The sequence below is a fragment of the Eubalaena glacialis genome, chromosome 5, assembly GCF_028564815.1.
Source record: "Eubalaena glacialis isolate mEubGla1 chromosome 5, mEubGla1.1.hap2.+ XY, whole genome shotgun sequence".
Taxonomy (NCBI): Eukaryota; Metazoa; Chordata; class Mammalia; order Artiodactyla; family Balaenidae; genus Eubalaena; species Eubalaena glacialis.
The window spans coordinates 20199950-20219054 of record NC_083720.1 but is presented as its reverse complement, the minus strand read 5'-3'; the positions used below and the strand labels follow the sequence as shown (position 1 = coordinate 20219054).

The window sequence follows — 19105 nt, the reverse complement described above, 5'->3', positions numbered from 1 at the left end:
TGACGATCTGGACAGTCTGACCCTCCTCAGTCACGCAGACGGCAGAGTCTTTTACAGAAAGTCTGATGAGAAAAGAACTCCCTACCTTTACTTTTTATTACATTTTCTTGGTTCCATTAACAGGATATGCTTCAGATTGAAATATAGATTTTTTTTTTTCACGCAAAAAAAATTTAAAAATCCAAAGAAAAGACACCAAAAAGAAAAGTCAAAATGCAGAGTAGTCAAGCACTCCCCTTGGCTAAAATGACATACATTTACTCAGACATTATCGACTCTGATTTGGACAAGGTTTCTTTTCCTTTTCAGTAATTCTTAACTTCTACTAACATAAAACTGAAATTTTTAAGGAAGAAAAACCACTTACATCTTAAATTTAATGTGAAAGAGACAACCTGTATATCCCAACACTGACTGCAAATCCTATATGAAAATAAGTCCCATCCTCATCAGAAGTTTCTTACAAATACTAAAGTAGTTATAGGTATAGAAAAAGGCAGCCTTTTCCCTACTGAAAGAGAAACTAGCTTGAATGGTTGCTTATTTGTTTACTCATTCCTTCACTCATCCAGAAATCACGTATGGCCTGCCCTCCTATAACTCCAAAGAACTGCATTCACTTTAGAGAAATGACAAAGTGACAGCGGAAGTGAAGGGAGATGTAATTCGAAACAGTTACCTTCTTCATAAACTTGTTTTATGGCTCTCAGTTCTCCAGGTGTCCTTGAAGCAATAATTTCTGTCAGGACTTTTTCATTTGTCCCAGCTCCCTGTTCGGAGATTTATTTTTAATAGAAAAAAACATGTTAATAAGATGAAAAAGAAAGTGATTTTCCCAGAACAGATGTTACCCCAACTGCATAAATATATATATATTATCCAACATGACATTCACTTCCTATATGAGTTCTATTAGTTACAGAAATACGAAATTTCAAATTAGTTTTCTTTCCAAAGACAATTTTATCCTTTTTTGCCTAATGAAAAAAATGTTTATTGTATGAATGTGTCTACGTATATGACATATAACAGATTACATAAATTTGTAATTTTATCAGTTTAATTCTAAATAGTTTTAAAGGGAAACATTTTAATGAAACAGGAAATAATAAAAAGGCTGAAAGAGTAAAAATGGAAAACTTTACATAAATTTACATGGAGGAACACTGATACTTAAACAATATGTACCTCGAAACATAAACAACCCTGCCCTCAAATTAAGTTCTCTATGGATCACAGGGAAATTCTGCAACACAGGTAACAATAAATATAGCATGGCTTAGTTATTAGGAATCAGTTATTGGATCAGCATAAAGGAATTGGGACTTGCTTTCTGGATTTTTAAAGAATAATTGTAGTTGGTTTTCCTTTTTCTGATTATAAGTCATATCTACACTACTAAATTAGAAGACACAAGCAATGACATAGCTGAACTTAATTTTAAAAGATAGCATATTTAAGCCTTAATTTCCTTATATTTCTGTTGCTTTACCAAAAAAATCAAACACTGAAAGAACTAGGTTTATGCTCGGGCAGAATTTTAGCCACTGCTAATATTTCAGAAGGCTGCAAAAATGCCCATTTCCAGTAACCTAAGATTTTATTTATTCCAAAGAATCATTGTAGGAAAATGAAGAAGCACAGAAAGGTTCCTAACTTGATAAACCCTCTCCTCCCTCCACCTGAGCTACATCATCTCCTTGTTAATTTCAGTTTGTCCATTCAAAACCTAACTACTAGTGACAGAGTTATTCCCTGTCCCGTAAGTCTAAACAAATGATTCAATGTAATCACATTTATACAACATTGCAAACACCAGGCAAGGGAATATACATTTGAATATACAATATACTTGCTACAATGAAATTTTATCAAGTTTACCAGCTGCTTCATTTTAGTATTTAGAACTACAGGAAAGAAGGAAAGGGTATTAGAAAATCTTTCTTATCTCAAAATGCTCTCCAAAGCTTCAGCTTTTATGCTACAACGATTAACAATATTACTGTTCCCTAATCAGGCAACTTTCTAAACTAAAAGATAAAACACCTAATCTGTAACATTTTTAAAACATATCTCAAAATTAGAAAACAAGCATGAAAATAAAGTACAAAAGGCTGTAAAATACACTAAAATTTTAAAAAACCACTACTACTGAGTTAACTATAGAAAAAGATTAAATGACACACTTGTCATTTTCTCCCTCCTTTTCTTATTGCCTCCTACACAGTTTTGTCCTTCAAGAAACCCTCAGTGAAATAATTCAATTTGTTTTAATATAAAAATACCATAACCTGCTGTATAAAAAAAATAAATAAAATTAAATTAAAAAAAAAAGAAATAGCTGTTAGAACAACTAACTGTCATGTATAATGACTGTAATAAACTGATGTGATGATTTATATGTTCCAAAAAAATAAATAAATAAAATAAAATAAATAAAATAAAAATAAATAAATAAAAGTAAAAATACCATAAAGTAATTACCACCACAAAATAATATTATACACATGACAGGACTACTCCTCGCACTCATCCTTTCACCTTAAGAGCATGCTTCAGTTCATAGGCATCGTAAAGCCGAGAGGGTTTCATCAGAGCCACAATTAATTTTTCAAATTTTCCAGTCAGTTCTGATTTCAGGTCATCCAGAAGGTCCTAACTCACAGAAAATATAAATTGGTTAACCATGCAGAAATTTTAAGGAGATTCTTCTTAAATATGAACGATAGCCCTTTGCTCTAATGAATTCTTTACATTGCTATCTCCAAGTAGAAGACACATGAGCTAAACAACACCCTGTGGCTTTTAATAATGTACTTTTGACATCTGACCTTAAGCTAAAGCAAAGCCACGCATGTGTCAAGGTATTTGTTTTTAAGATGTTTTTCTTAATCTCAGAGTTTCTTAAAAATGAATACTTTTCATAAAAAATATTTATTTTAAAATAAGCCTAAAATATTTTTAAAATACTCTTCTGAGAAACGTGTCTATCTCAGAAAAAAAATTTCCCCAAAATATCATAATGCATTTTTACAAAAGACAAAATTTGGCCTATCATACCTAAACAAAACAATGTTTTCTTTTCTCTCCATATCTAATAATATTCTAATACATACATAATAGATTATGTTCATTACTATGCCCCTGACTACTGCAGGACAGCTGCTATTATGGGGAACTTGCATAATTATAAAGATAAAAGCAGTATTTCTCATCCATTTCAGTTTCAGCACACAGGCAACTAGAATTTGTGTTTAAAATACTTGCTTTTTTTTTTTTCTTTGCATTTGTTTCTCGAAATAATGAACAAAAATTTTCAGAATAACAAAACTACATTTAAGTTTTTCATGTCTGTACTAATTCATTTAGTAACAAATTTAATTTTTACTTTGAATTGTTAATCAAATAAGAACATTTAAATCAATGAATTAAAAACTCATTTATTAAAATACCACTCCAAAAGGAACCAAAACTGTGACTGTGTCAGAGCAAAACATATTGCAATACAGGTTTACACCTGGAAAATGATACAACAGTCCTGAGTGGGAAACACAGAAGGAAAGAAGGGCAGTTATCCCCATGGGATCTTTCAGCACCTATACAGTGTCAAGTGAGGAAAAACAATCATATGAGGATAAGTTGAGTGAGCATTTTAACCAACAGCTGATAACTAAGAAACAAACTAGAAAAGAAAAAAGGAGGATTAGGAAAGTCAGAATCATAAGATTAATGATATTTACAAAAGAATATTAGTAGATTTCAAACTAGTCTCAAAAGAGAAAGCTGCTCTCACATTCTACCTTGGGATGAAGTACAGTCTTACCCTGCCAAATAGAGTTTTAAAAGCCGCAGCGATCTCCTGGCGCTGAGCATTACTGCGGGATGTCAGTAGAGTCAGGATGCTCTCCTCATCGGTGCCTGCAATTACGTTCCAACCATTACATCCGGGCTCCCACGTGCCCACTCTCTCAACAACCTTTGTAACCAGCTCCCCAGTCACTTTAATTCCTTGCCTCATAAAATATATTTTATTAAATAATTTATTAAACTATAAAATTTACAATATCAAAATGTTATTGTTTCCAACAATACGTACTACCCCTACACATTGTGAAGGAGATGCAAACATTCTCCTGACTTTTTAAAAACTGAGTGCACCTAGCTTTTCTTGCAACAAATAGCTACTCAATTAACAGCTCTTCACAAGGCATGATGTGTTGGGTGTTCCAGGGGGTTGAGAAAGGAGAAAAGATATAGACCCTGGTTTCAAGTTACAAACAATTTAGGGTAAAAAATACAAAATTTTTTGTGTGAGGTAAGGCAGAATGTGACAAGGGCCTCAGGAGAGGTCCAGGCGTTAAATGGGGTTCAGAGGAGGTGCTCGTAGCTGAAAGGCAGAGGAAGACAGTTTGGGAAAAAGCTTCATGGAGAAGGTGACACCCACCCAAAACAGTCTTGAAGGGGGAAAAGATTTTGACGGGCAGTGATGTAAGGAAGAAAGACAGGCTTTTAGAATCCAGGAAAAGCTCAACAGGAGGGAAATACAGAGCTTTCCTGAACAGCAGATCACCTGGCACGGTTGGATCAGAGGACACACCAGGCAGTAATGTGAGCTGGGACCGACGAGGTGGGCTGGAGTACCAGGGAGGGCCTTACAAGGCCAGAAAGCCTGCACCTCCTGCTACAACAGGAGATCTCACAAGATGTTCAGAATGGAGAGTGATGGGGTCAGAGCCAAGTCTGAGGAAGATGGATGCCTTCACAAGGACACTGGTACAGAAGGAGCCTGAGGACAGGAGGATTAATTATAGGTGGAAGTCCTCATGATGAGAGGTTTTTAAACTGCAGAAAAGGAAGGCAGTGACAGAGAAGACAGCAGGATGTAAGAAACTTACAGAACTGGATATCTGATTGGACACTGAGAGCAAAAGGCTGCACAGCTGATCACCCTCAGGAATGTCTGTTTATCTACTCAGTCAGCTACCATACGGGTAAAGCTGAAAAGCTAAAAAACAAAGAGGTTGAATTTAACTCCTGTTTGGTTCTAGAGACTAAATACTAGGGGTGGTCAGTCATTATTTTTGTTCCTTTAATGTTTCTCTCTATATACGTTTAGCTCAAAATATTCTAAAGTTAATCTTACTGTAAAACAACGACTTCTTGTTCAGAAAAACAAATGTCACAATTTTTTTTAGAACAAAAAGAAGGCTGAATTTACCCAGGCCTTTCATGGCGTTCCGAAGAGTTTCTGCATCGGCCCGCTCATCAAACCCAGAGAAGTCAGTCACAGTGCCTCTGAGCGCCTGACACAGGAAAAACAGCAATATTATTCACAGCATGACTAATATGACAGACAACATAAACAGTAAGCCGCTTGCTCTGTTTCATGTTCAGACTTTACATAAATTTATCATTTGATAAGATATATCAATACAACCCCATGTGAAATGGGAAACAGACCATTACAATGTGGATTAGCAGTGCACCAATTCAGTGCACGAGCTCTCCTGGGCCACCTGCGATACCATAAGCAGGAAGGCTGGCTTCCAAGGCCCTCTTCCTTCAGGCATCGCCCCAGTGATCAAGCTCCACCAGCACCTCCTGGTTCACGGAGGGCACTTCCTTGCAGGCTTCATTCCCGTTAAGCCTCTCGCCACTTTGATCTGGGAGCATGCTGAGCCTGCATTAAAACTTGAGGCCTTTTGTGGCACATGTATACAATGGAATATTACTCAGCCATAAAAAGAAACATCACTGAGCTATTTGTAGTGAGGTGGATGGACCTAGAGTCTGTCATACAGAGTGAAGTAGGTCAGAAAGAGAAAAACAAATACTGTATGCTAACACATATATATGGAATCAAAAAAAAAAAATGGTCATGAAGAGCCTAGGGGCAAGACGGGAATAAAGACACAGACCTACTAGAGAATGGACTTCAGGATATGGGGAGGGGGAAGGGTAAGCTGGGACAAAGTGAGAGAGTGGCATGGACATATATACACTACCAAATGTAAAACAGATAGCTAGTGGGAAGCAGCCGCATAGCACAGGGAGATCAGCTCGGTGCTCTGTGACCACCTAGAGGGGTGGGATAGGGAGGGTGGGGGGGGGGGAGGGAGACGCAAGAGGAAAGAGATATGGGGACATATGTATATGTATAACTGATTCATTTTGTTATAAAGCAGAAACTAACACACCACTGTAAAGCAATTATGCTCCAATAAAGATATTTTTAAAAAAACAAAAAAAAAACTTGAGACCTTACCCTAGGCATTGAACTCTAAGCAATGCTCTTAATAAATGTAGTCCTGTTTCCTTATACTTACTTAGGGATTTTAAGATAACCTGGCAAAACCTGAAAAGATATTCAGTAGCTCATGTGCCAGAAGAATACAAATTTCTGAATTTAGAACTTTTAAAGATATATTAGAAGATACTGTTTGTAAGAGTTCCTATTTTATAATCATCCAAATATTTTAATACCTCCAAAAAATGTTTGTAATATCATTAGATCTTTAGAATCAGAAGGCTTTATTAATACTGAGCCATAAATTTTTATCTTATGATAAAGGGAGGCTCCCAGGATTTATTTTTACCAATAAATGTTCTTGAAGTACCTCACAACTCCTGTCAAGGTTTCATCCAAAACTGAGAAATAAACAGCTATAAGGGTTGGGGACTGAGAATACTTGTCTGGTTTACGATCACTTCTGTTTTATTATGAATGCATGGAAGCACGATCACCTACAAGGAAAAAAATTTCTCTTCCACCTTAACATCCAACTGCTGCATTTGCCTACAATATCTTAACACCAACCACATTAAAAAAAAAAAAAAAAAAAAAAGACAACAAAGAGACATATCCATGGGGAAGAACTTCCATGGGACACGCACCAGAGGTCAGCTCAGAGACCTCTCTTCAGTGGCACTGAATTTCGCCTCCTGAAAAAGCAGCACTCAGGGACCCAGGAGACAGACTCTCTCCTTGACCAAACTTCAGGCAGGCTCCTCAGAGCCCTCTTTTTGACTAGGACTGGTCTCTAGCCTGCCAAGCCCAGCTGTAGCAAGAATCCTGCTAAAGTCAGTTTACAGAGAATCCCACAAACCTTAATATCTGTTCAAGTTCCTTATCCTCCATCTTTGACGTATAAATCCATGGGCTGCCTTTAGCAAGAATCCCTCTACCCTTAATGTCTCCTCTTAGTAACTTTCCATCCACTGACCCCCTTCACCCTGCTCACTGGTTGTAAGTTCCCAGCTGCCTTTGCTATATCTGGACTTGAACCCAATCTCTTCTCTTCTATTGCAATAAGCATGACCTTTACTGCAATAGTTTTGAAAGTCTTCTTTACCATTTAACAAGTGTGAGAATAATTTTTTCTTTAACAATAGTCTCCTCTTGTTCAAGGAAAGAAGAAAGACTCTTCTTTCCTCTGAACAGAGTCAGCCTTGAGAGAACCTACAGGAAAACCTCAGTGTTGTAATTATGTGGCCAAAAGCATACAATCCAAGAGAAGAGGTGTTTCCCAGTTTCATCTCCCAGCCCCAGTGTTGACTGGTAGCAGCTTTCATCCCCCCAAGCCATCCCCCCGACACACAGCCAAACAAAAGATTGTGGCCAAGCAGGAAAAGGAGGGGCAGGGAAGCCTCACTTATCTCATGGGGAGGTCATGAAGCTAAGCCAGAGCTCTTCATTCTACTAAGTGGGAAAATGCGATACTGTGATTTATAATAAGAAACATATATATTTGGTCTTTGTCCCCATTTCCTGCACAGACCTCCTAAAACCCTTGGAATTCCCGGATGATAAGAGTAATAAATTTCATAATGATAAGAGCTTGATATTCATAGCAAACCCCCTTCAATCACACCTGACTTTGTTAATGAGGTGACTTTTGGGAAGCATCTAAGGATGGGGGTTTGGGGGCTGGTTGCCCGGGGAACCAACCATGCGATTAGAGGGTTGGAACTTTCAGTCCCGTACCCGCAACCCCACCTCAGGGAAGAGAGAGGGGCTGGAGATGGAGTTCAATCACCAATGGCCAATGATTTAGTCAATCATGCCTATGTAATGAAGCCTCCATAAAATCCAAAAGGACACGGTTTGGAGACCTTCCAGGCTGGTGAACACGTGGAGTTGTAGGGACAGTGGTTCACTCGGAGTGGGCACTGAAGCTCCACGCCCCTTCCCACACACCTTGCCCTACGCATCTCTTCCATCTGGCCGATCCTGAGTTGTATCCTTTTATAATAAACCAGTGATCTAGTAAGTAAAATGTTCCTCTGAGATCTGTGAGCCAATGATGGAGTCATTGGAAACTCCAATCTACAGCCAGTCAGTCAGAATCACAGGTGACAATCTGGCCTTGCAACTGGCGTGTAAAATGGGGGTGCGGGTATGAAGAGGTGTGGTCTTGCAGAACTGAGCCCTTAACCTGTAGGAGCTGATGCTATCTCCAGCAGACAATGGCAGAACTGAGCTGAATAGCAAGACACCCATCTGGTACAGGAGAGCTGCTTGTTGGTGTGTGGAAACCACACCCCACATTAGAAGTGGGTTCAGAACCCTTTTAGAAATCCACCCAAAGCCAGGCTAGTCTCCATTTCCACCGTATCTAAAAAGCACAGATGCATAAGGGCCAATAAACTCCCTGCCATTTGTTCTATAGCTTGACCATATGAAAGTGAATGGTTGAATACTGGCAGCTTCAAATGGTTCAACATAATTAAAAGGAGCAATAGGTTGGGAGAGAAACTGGTAAGATTTGAGGAGATGGCCCTTCAAAATTGGTATGGGTTAGGAAAGTTATTTCTCTCAAGTCAAACTGCAGTTCCTCTCTGTTTAGTAAGACCACTTCAAATTGATGAGGATGACACCATCAATATCATCATAAAAATGAACAAATACCATGGGTTCTCTCACTGTGAGAACTTGGATGACTTAGTTCACCTGTCTGATTAACTATTCACTCAACAGCCATTTTCTGAATGCCTTCCACTGCCTATTGTACTAATCACTAGGAAAAAGTCAAGATCTCTTAAGTCAAGAGAAAATGATAGGCATGTAAATAATCAAGCGCAGTAGAGTATACACACACAGAGGTTTCATCAGGGTAATACGAGCACAAAAAGGAGGGACTGAGACAGGAAGAGTGGAGAGAAAAGAAATCAGAAAAACTTCCCCAAAATGTCTTGAAAGTTGCCTGTAATTTTGCCAGGCTGGCTCAGGAAAGTAGAAAAGGGCAGGCAGCTATTTCAGTATGAATTAAAAACATGGAAGAAGGAAACAATGTGGTGCTTTGGACAAAGGGTTAAGTATTTCAACAGACTGGAACAAGCAGTAAAATTGGATAGAAAAACAAACAAGGGAAAGGTCACAGTGGGGAGCGAGGACGGCTGGAAGCCAGGCTGAGAAGAGCAGCCTTCACCCCGTTGGCAAAGGAAGCCCTTGGAGGGTATTTAAGCAAGCAGGCAAGGAACAAGGTCGACTCTGCACAGTAATATTACTAGGGCAGTGGTGGGGACAAAAGGACAGAATTGTGCATGTGTGGAGACAGAAAGACTGTTTTAAAGACTACTAAACGTAAGAAGGTTAAAAAAGACCTGATCTAAGTCAGGAGCAGTGGAAATGGAAAGGAAAAGGCAGACAGGAACAGGGCCAAGGCAGAAGGAAACCATTTAGGATGATTCATTTTTTGGATAAGGAACAGGATGGCTGGTTTTGCATTTCTCCACATACTGAAAGAGAAGCAGGCTTGTCAGTTACTGGGGCACATAAGTAGTTACTGGGGCACATAAGTGGTAACTAGAGCTGTGTGAGGAGGCTTCACGAAAGGCAATATTAATGTAATGGAAAGAAGAGCTGGAGAAGGGAAGGTCACCTACAATCGGAATGGCAGCTAGTATCAGCTCAGGGCGGCAATGAGCTCAGAGCTTCACGTGGACCATCTCAGTGAAACCCCATTTTACAGATAAAGAAACACACTGGCTTAGAAAGGTTTGGCGAATCACCCAGGTGACCAGCAAGCAAGCAAGTAGCAGAGCTGGCACTTGAACACAGGCCATGGGACTGTGGGCTCTTAACTATGATTCTACACAGCCTCCCAAAGGCAAAAAGAAAATCCAAAGAAGGTGATGGAATGGAAGACAAAGGAGAAAAATGTTCCAAGGAAAGGAAGAAAAGGCAGTGCCCAAACCATAGGGCAGTCAAGTAAGAGGGAAGATGGAAAAGGGTCCACTGGATTTGGCAGCTAGGAGGTCTCTGGCGGCGGTAAAAGCCTGACTGGAGGACGCTAAAGAGTGAATTGAGAGGCAGCGCATCTCTGTGAACTCCCATTTTACAAACAGGCTTTTTTTTTTTATAATCAAAAAAATACACACACTTTAAAAATACTTTTTCCAGCTTATAGGCTCTGAGGAAGTTTCTAGTAGATAGAGAAACAGCGAAGAGGTTAAGAACAGAGGAGACAGGAGGAATTTGCCTTAAAAAGAAGAGACATCTGACCCCTGAGCCTGAAGGAAACGAGGTGAACAATGGAAAGAAGAGACGTATCCTTGAGTCTCAGCTACTGTGAAGAAGACATAACTGCTGGTTGTATTTTTGAGAGCTTTCTAAAGATTGGGAAACACTCTTGCTACATTTCCATTTGATCAGTCATCGTGAAAGCCAGTAAAGCCACGTAGCGGTAGTAAGGCACCAGATGTGAATCACAAGACGTGACTCACACAGAGAGAACCCTTGTTTGGACATCCTGTCCAAGCTCCATCCCCACCCACACAAAACCATCTACGCTGGGCAAATGGGACTCTGCATGACTCACAGAGGGCTTCCCCTGCTTCCCATCTTTGCCACCGGCCTCAAGTTCAACATGTACACCTTCCCCAGATGAATTCCAACCGTAAGCAGCTACTGTTCCCTTCACGCACCCTCAGTTCATCCCCATCTACCTCAATCCTCTGCCACCAGTGCCGCACCAAGGGAATTATTATATATGCTCAGACGGTACGTGGCCAAAACATATAATTCGGTCTGTTAACTCTCAGCTTCAAAATTATACATTCTTGTAGCTCTATAATTTTGTTGGCTTTTTTCACTTGTTTGCTCTAAATGAAAAAGTTATTTACCTTCAAAGACTAGTTATGCCAAAATAAAACGAATAAAATTAAACCAAAGCAGAAGTGAAGAGTTGCTTTTCTAGACACAGAATTTAAATGCACAGGAAAATAATACAGAAATAACACTTCAAATTTAAAGATGAGAAAACATTCACCTGGTCTGGGACATTTTAAGAGGAGAATTAAACCCTCTTTAAATTTGTCATCCAGTTCAATGAAATCAACACCGAAACAGCTACCCAACATTCCACACAGTACTAACTAAGAGCCAGAAAACACTACAGCTGAGCAACTGTACGATGGTTTCTACCCACGGTTCTTCTGAGGCTCACGTTTCGCAAAAAGCCTTTCCCCCCCTCCCCCAAGAAAGGGTGGGGTGGGGAGGCCAAGGGCAGAGTTCTGCCTTCCCTCTCCAGTCAGAGCAGTTCAGGTCTTATCTGACGGACACAGTACAGAACAGGCCCATTAATATTTCCTTTGATAATGGGTCCCACTGATCAGCAAAGAAAGAAAAATTGAAAATCACTGTACTAAGAAATGAGATGAGCAAGAAAAGAGGAAAAAGCCAGGGCAACATGATTATGATTTGAGATGCAAAGTAAATTAAATATCAGAAAAAACTAGAACCTCCAAGAGGACTGAGGGGCACAAACACATACCATGAGGGGTCAGAAATAAGGTCTCAAGTCCTAATCTTCACTGCTGCTCAATCCCATCAAAAGAGGTGAAAATTATAGTTCAAAGCCTCAACTTCGAACTGGTCTATAACTTTTGCTAAGTTTCACATAACTTCCTTTCCCTTTCATGCTCTTTCTTATTTTTGCTTCTTTCCATTTTGTCTAATCATCCAACTACCTTTGACCTCTCAAAGTCAGGTGTAAGGAAACAAAGCATCACTATAAAATAGTTTACATTATGTGCACAGCGGTAGAAAAGTTTTTAGTAACTTAATAAAGGTTTTGTCAACATAATTTAGATTTTTGTTGTGTTTCTTTAATGCTCCTATGGCTACCTCCCTGCTAGTATAAGAATGCCTTCCCTTGGCAAATACTAATAAAGTGGAAAGTTTAACTGTCCATGAATAATGGTGATACCTTTGAGTCAGTAAAGTGGGCAAATGTATTAACCTCCGAAGAAGGGGCTATTTTACCTAGTTGTTGAATTGGCCATTTTGCACATAGCACGTGAAAAGCTATTTCACTAACCAATTCATTCACATCGATGCTTCAGAAAACAATCAAGTTTACAGATTTCTCATATTAGAGAAGAGTGTGCATGGATTCACAACTTTACTTCCTTTTGCATCTAAACAAGAGACAGAAATCTAATGAACTTGGCTGGTCCTAGAAAAAGGGAAGAAATAAGTTAGCTTCAAATCTTTAGTTGTAGGAAGAGATAAATAATACATAATCAAATGGATGACCTATAGAGATGAAAATAGATTTAAAGATCACATACACCCTGCTGTGTACTAGATAGCACCACCTAAATGTTTTATAAAGAACTCAAATTCAACAAATCTACCAACTCTGCTTTTCTCCCACCTCCAACCTGCATTCCTTTCTCAAAGAAAAACACAATCAACCACTCCATCAAGGAAGTCGCTCATCTTTACCTTAACCTGGCCCTTCACCAACTCCCACTCACTCATGCATCCAATTTGCCCACTCTCTCCTACAGTCCCCTCCTATCTAAAGTCCCAGCTACTGCCTAGTTTAAGCCCTTAAGATTCACTGGGATTACAGCAACAGATGCCCAAGTAGTCTTCCAATGTCCCGCTTCCCTCTCCCCTCCTCAACTCCCACACCACCATCCCACCTCTGCAGCCCCCAGAAGCACAATATCACATTGGCCCCGGGGCTATCTTTGTTAAATACAAATCTGACCATGGCATACCCCAACTAATGACTCTCTGGTAGCTCTCCATTACCTACAAAATGGCACATATTCTTTAGCTCCGGCTCCCGTCTGCCTTTCCGGCACCCCTTTCCAAGGCAGGGCTCCATCTCCCCAACTGACTGCAGCTTCACGCCAGCAAGACCAGACTGCCTGCAGCTCCCGGCCCTGCCAAACTCCTTTACAGCCCCAAGCATGTAGTTTTGCTCCTGTTGCCTCTACATATCATGCCTTTCCTCCTTTGTCCCATATGACTAACGTCGGCTAAGTTACCTCAATTTCCTCTTCTGTGAAACTGAAATAGTAATATTTATTTCCAAAACTGTATTATGACCACTAAATAATGCATAAAAAGGACTTGGCAATGCACCTGTTGTATCAATAAATCTTAGCTCCATTTCCCTTTTTATTTCCCATGTCTAATAATACCTGACACGCAGTAGGAACTCAAAAGCTTCAAACATTCATGAATGTATGCATGAATGGCAAAGTAAAGAGAACAGTTAGGAACTGGAGTCCAAAGAAAATGACACCAACTGGAATATGTATTCCTTTCGATTACTCAATTGCTTACAGATGTAAATATTATACAAACCAATAAACTGAAAGATGGGTCCATAAAACACAAAGAAAAGGTCTTAGGAGCACTAATTTGGTAAACAAGCAAACAAACAAAATCAACTGATACATCTGTGAAGTTTTAGAATAGTATACAGGTTATATGAATAGAATTTATTTCAGAACTGGACCTCAGACTAACTTGCCACCTGTGTCCAAGGGGCACTAGCTCAGGATAAGAGAATTAAGGTTTACTAAACACCAATGAATTGCTCAGTGGCTTGCAAAGCAGCCAAGCAGCTTGTGATGTAGTTCTTTCTCAGCATCCAAAATGAAGACCATAGTCAAGGAATCAGGAACGGAGAAAGACTAACCCAAAGCAGCATAGGCCATGGGTAAACAGGTGACCTGATCTAAGAACCCCCAAGGGAATCACTACAGAGAGATGTGGCCATAAAGTGAATGGCATGAAAAGAGGCACTCAACATCCAGTCAACTCCTCTGGAACGAACCTCACCTCAAATTTCCTTATTTACATTGGTCCTGCTTGCTCAGCACAGGACCCTTGTAAATTATCATAGTGCGATGATTTCAAGCCAACCAAAAAAATTTCTATTCAAATTTTGTACAGCTTAAATATGTATCAGGCTGATAACTATGATGTTCATGAAGTTTCTAGTCAAAAATTATGTACCCTGCTTTTGCTTCATGACATTCCTGATGCTCTGAATATATTGACTCTTTGTAAACAACACTATAAATTAAACTGAGTTCAGACCGCCCAAAATGTAATTTTTTAAAGTTTCATTATCCTAAAGAAAATTAAAGACATAAAAGCCTTAAATTGAATTAAAATGTATTAAATGCATCATTTGTCTATGAAATATAGCCAACTCTTGATTTTTCCAAAGAACACAGAACTACACGATGTACTTTCAAATACTTAAATAAATTAGAATATCTATGAAATAATTTGGCTCTAGCTAAATACTGAGATTAAAAAAAAAAAAAAAAACCTGTGTAAGCAAGTAAAGCCATAGGAGAGAAATAGGTCAGGAGCCTATTTAAGAAATCCAACCCCAAATACTGTAAGTCAGATTAAAGAAATGACCCTAAAACCTAATGAAAAATTCACACTTATATAATCAGAAGCTGAGCTGATTGTTGAGAGAAAAAAGATGAAGGGATTCAAAAATATTTACTATATATAGATAACTCAGGCAATTTTAACAGCTCTTTGGCTATTCCTTAGTAAACATCTTCAACTAGCTTGTACCCAAATTTAACATAGTAGATTTTGTTACTGATCCAATAATCATAATAATTTATTACTCATTTAGCCTTTTATGCTAAAATAACATGGATGCTGTGGTTTCAAACCAGATAAATATAAAACCATTCAAATGAATAGTTTCAAACCTATAAAAAAGTAAATACTGTCCAGGAACTGTTTACATGCAGGTACATTTGTAATTTATATTCTCGTATGTCATGGAGAAGATAGAGTTAACCAGTGTGCTCTCTTTGAGAAAAACTGGGAAGCCTCAGGTTAGACTATTTCTCTCCAAATAACAGTTAACTGGTTGAATCCCACATATTTCAATACTAATGGACGAGGATTAGGACCAGAAGGAGAAGGGCAGAGCTCAAGTAGTGGTACCCCACAAATGCCTCCAGCTCCGAATGTATTTACCTAACATGATAAGTCACTTTTTATGTTGTTCCCAATATTTGCCCAGTATTGCCAGGCAGGTTAAGAATCTGCCTGCCAATGCAGGGGACACGGGTCGATCCCTGGTCCGGTAAGATCCCACATGCCGCAGAGCAACTAAGTCCGTGTGCCACAACTACTGAGCCTGTGCTCTAGAGCCTGTGAGCCACAACTACTGAGCCCACGTGCCACAACTACTGAAGCCCACACACGTAGAGCCCACGCACCGCAATGAAGAGTAGCCCCCGCTTGCCACAACTAGAGAAAGCGCGGTGCGCAGCAACGAAGACCCAACGCAGCCAAAAAATAAATTTAAAAAATTAAAAAAAAAAAAGCAGCATTGACATGAAGTACATTCATTATAATATAATTTATAATTTACTTAAAGATATATTAATATAAATATTCATAAGAGTGTAAAATATCCCTAATAATATTTGTTTACATAAAAAAAGAAACTCGGGCTTCCCTGGTGGTGCAGTGGTTGAGAGTCTGCCTACCAATGCAGGGGACACGGGTTCGAGCCCTGGTCTGGGAAGATCCCACATGCCGCGGAGCAACTGGGCCCGTGAGCCACAATTACTGAGCCTGCGCGTCTGGAGCCTATGCTCCGCAACAAGAGAGGCTGCGATGGTGAGAGGCCCGCGCACCGCGATGAAGAGTGGCCCCCACTTGCCACAACCAAAGAAAGCCCTCGCACAGAAACGAAGACCCAACACAGCCATTAAAAAAAAAAAAAAAAAAAAAAGAAACTCCAATGTATCTGTCAAAGATCAATCAATGCTTTCTTGTCAAATTCGTAATAAGACAGTCGTGCCCGTGATCTACATATGCGATAATTGATTCCTGGATATCTGCAGACTGTTATCTGCAGGGTGGTCCTAATGTTAAGTAAGAAGAGAAAACCACTGGTATGGAAGATGTAGCTCATAAACGTGAAGAATCACTGCTGTGGGAGGCTACATTTTCACTTTTCATTAAATAAGAGACATTAATATTTAACAACATATTTTAAATTGCCAGAATGTGCACCTCTAAGACTCAGCCATGATGCCATTACTCTACAGATGGCCAGAGAGTGGAAGCCCATACTGCACGTCAACAAAAGGTACTACCAATGGAAACTGTTTGAAACCCAACACTGAAGTACTTCAGCTTTCCTACAATTACACTGGGGTCCAAAGGAAATTTTAGACAGTAAAAGTGCAATTCCATAATGTGGGCATTCTGCACACCATCAAATGTGAGTATAAAGCCAACAAAACTTCACCTTAATAATAAATACTTTAACAAAATGTTTTACTTCCATGGTTTCCAAGGATAACTAATAACAAAGCTAGTGTAAAATTCAATACTGTATCTTTCTTAATATTACTTGTAATTTTTATGATAACTAAAAACTGTGACTTGGATAGAAAACAGTCCTGGTTATATTGTAATAGAGGTCATGTACAAAATTCTATAATACAAGCCACCATTCTCCCAGGTTTTGTATATATAAGGGTTTTTACACTATTTTCATTCTTTGAAATTATCAATGTCCACATTTGGGAAAATGTGTTCATTTATGCTATCTCGGGTAGAGTCTACATAATTAAAGGAACTGACTGAAAAACTTCAGAAATCACTGGGTAAATTTACAAAAGAGACAAGAGAAACAGCCAAAAGAGCTAGGATACAGAGAATTATTCTTTAATGCTTACGAAATCATCATTTACATCACCACACCAGCATATCAAGATAGGAAAAATAATGCTCAGCAAAGTTAATTCCATATAAAAGTATCCTTTACATGGTGAAGAATCTAAACCAAAGTTTCCACTTGAAGTAACATGAGACTTGGTTTATTGCAATACTTCTTAAGTGCAAAAGAGGAAGTAAGAATGGAAGTACTGTATAAATTTAATAAAATTACCAACTCCTCTTAATCCTCCCATCTTCTCTTGGAAAGGATCATGAAACCTTATTCAATTTTGATAAGTCAATCTGATTTTTTTTAAAAAGTGAACTATACATGAAAGAGGGCATTGTTTGAGCAGTTGAAACACTTGTTTAAAAAAAGTTTCTGGACTCTGACAAGCCAGTTAGATCGATGAGATCTTGTAAAATTAGTTTCGGGGTGGAGCTGTCGTAAGCACCGATATTTTATTCACAAAAGATTGTACAACACGGTCAATTTTTAAAGAGTGCTATATAGATTAAACGATTTTCTCTTCCCTACATTTTTGATAAATGTTAAGAACAGCAAAGAAAGCCGTTATTAGGTAATCAAATTCTGAAACAGTCCCAAGGCAGATTCAATTCAGAACTCGTTCCGCGAGTTCGTTACTTAGGAAAAGCAGCTCTTCGGTTTAATCTTTTTGCTTGGGGGGGGCGAAAAAAAATCAGTGCCAACGACGAACAGTTCCTTTTAGTTAAATTGGGTTGAGCGACTGGAAAAAGCTCCACTACAACTCTACTGGAAAAAGCCAACGCCCACCCATAGTATTCAAATACAGGAAACTTGGCGAAATAAATAAATAAAGCCAAGAAAAGAAAAAAAGAAATGCGTTCGCTTCACATGACCACAAGGAGCTGTACTTGCTCTGGTTCTAATTTCAGCCACTCTCTGGAATTTTAGGAAGGCTCCCTTTTACACATTCACTCACGAAGAGGGAGCGCCCCCCAAATCCGGCCACGTCACCGGCGGCTGCGCCCGCTGCGCTGCAGCGCCGGGTGGGAGCAGGTTTGGGTGGGCGCTCCCTAGGAAGGGGAGCAAAGGGGAAACAGAAAGGTGTAAGAAATTCCCGAAGGCGGATTCAGTTTACTCCTAAACTCTTCTGGCTTTCCAACAAATTCTAGAACTCCTGAACAGTTTACAAAGTTGGTAAATCCGAGTGCTGCGCGGGGGCGCACGGCCTTACCTGTGCCATGGCGACTGCCCAGGTCAGGAGAAGGTGACTGATGCAGGACTGCAAGAGAAGAAAGAGACGGCGGGTTCAGCGAGCCGGACTTCTCCGCCCCGGCGCCCAGACAGCCCCCCGGGCGCCGCCGCAGACCCGCCGCCGCCGCAGACCCGCCCTCTCCGCAGCTCCCGGGACAGCCCTCCGCCGAGCGTCCGCGCCACCCCGGCGCCCCCGCTGCCCTCGGCGGGCTAGGCGAGCGCTCACTCACCCAGACCCGAACCTCCGGGAGAGCGGCGGCGCAGAAAGCGGGCAGAGACGCGGGCGAAGAACACTCCAGACAACTGCTTTCTGCGGGTTCCAGGCAACGGAAACGGCATCGGCCCCGCCCCGCCCCCGCCGGCCCATCCCTGCGTGCCTCCGACACGCCCTGCCCGGGCTTTAGTGCGCCTGCGTGGAGCCCGGCCGGTCCGGGTCCTTGCAGCCTGGGCTGGGCGCGGCTCCCCGAGGGCCCCGGGACATCCTGGCCTTCGCGCAGCGGGAGGGCGTGGGGAGCTGTCCAGGACTCCGTGTTTGAGATCGCTGGGGCCTCCCTCCCCTCCGTGGCCGCAGGAACGCGGACCTCACCCGGTGCTCGGCCTTAACGGTGCAGGAGCGTGAAGACCAGACAGTCTCTGCGGGCAAGGACAGCGCGTCTTTGACCACGGTCTAGAATTCCCAAGTTTATTTTTAAGTTTGTTTAAAAAAAATAAAAAGTGTCAATCGTTGCTTCCTAGATGGCCTTCTCTTAAATGTATATATAGCTCGTTGGTGACTTCCTTGGGAAATTTAAAAACCTCCGCCTGGGGTCGGTTCCTATTTTCAGAACCAGCCTAGAACTTTTAAATAACTTAAATTTGAGCCATTCCCTATTATTAGTTAAACGTAAAATACATGAGTATGA

At 40.3% G+C, this 19105-nt stretch overlaps 1 protein-coding gene across 1 annotated transcript in view; it reads right to left on the bottom strand.

Moving 5' to 3' along the window:
- The window catches only part of ANXA5 (annexin A5), a 31335-nt gene extending 12690 nt beyond the window's left edge, over window positions 1–18645 (bottom strand). Inside the window, exons 1-6 of the mRNA XM_061192019.1 lie at window positions 18434–18645; window positions 18184–18231; window positions 5219–5303; window positions 3824–3918; window positions 2542–2655; window positions 680–770 (exon numbers count right to left, since the gene is read on the bottom strand). Of these exons, the coding sequence (XP_061048002.1) occupies window positions 680–770; window positions 2542–2655; window positions 3824–3918; window positions 5219–5303; window positions 18184–18192 (394 nt within the window). The 5' untranslated portion in view covers window positions 18193–18231; window positions 18434–18645. The remainder of the gene's footprint in view (window positions 1–679; window positions 771–2541; window positions 2656–3823; window positions 3919–5218; window positions 5304–18183; window positions 18232–18433) is intronic.
- Between the last annotated feature and the right edge of the window lie 460 nt (window positions 18646–19105).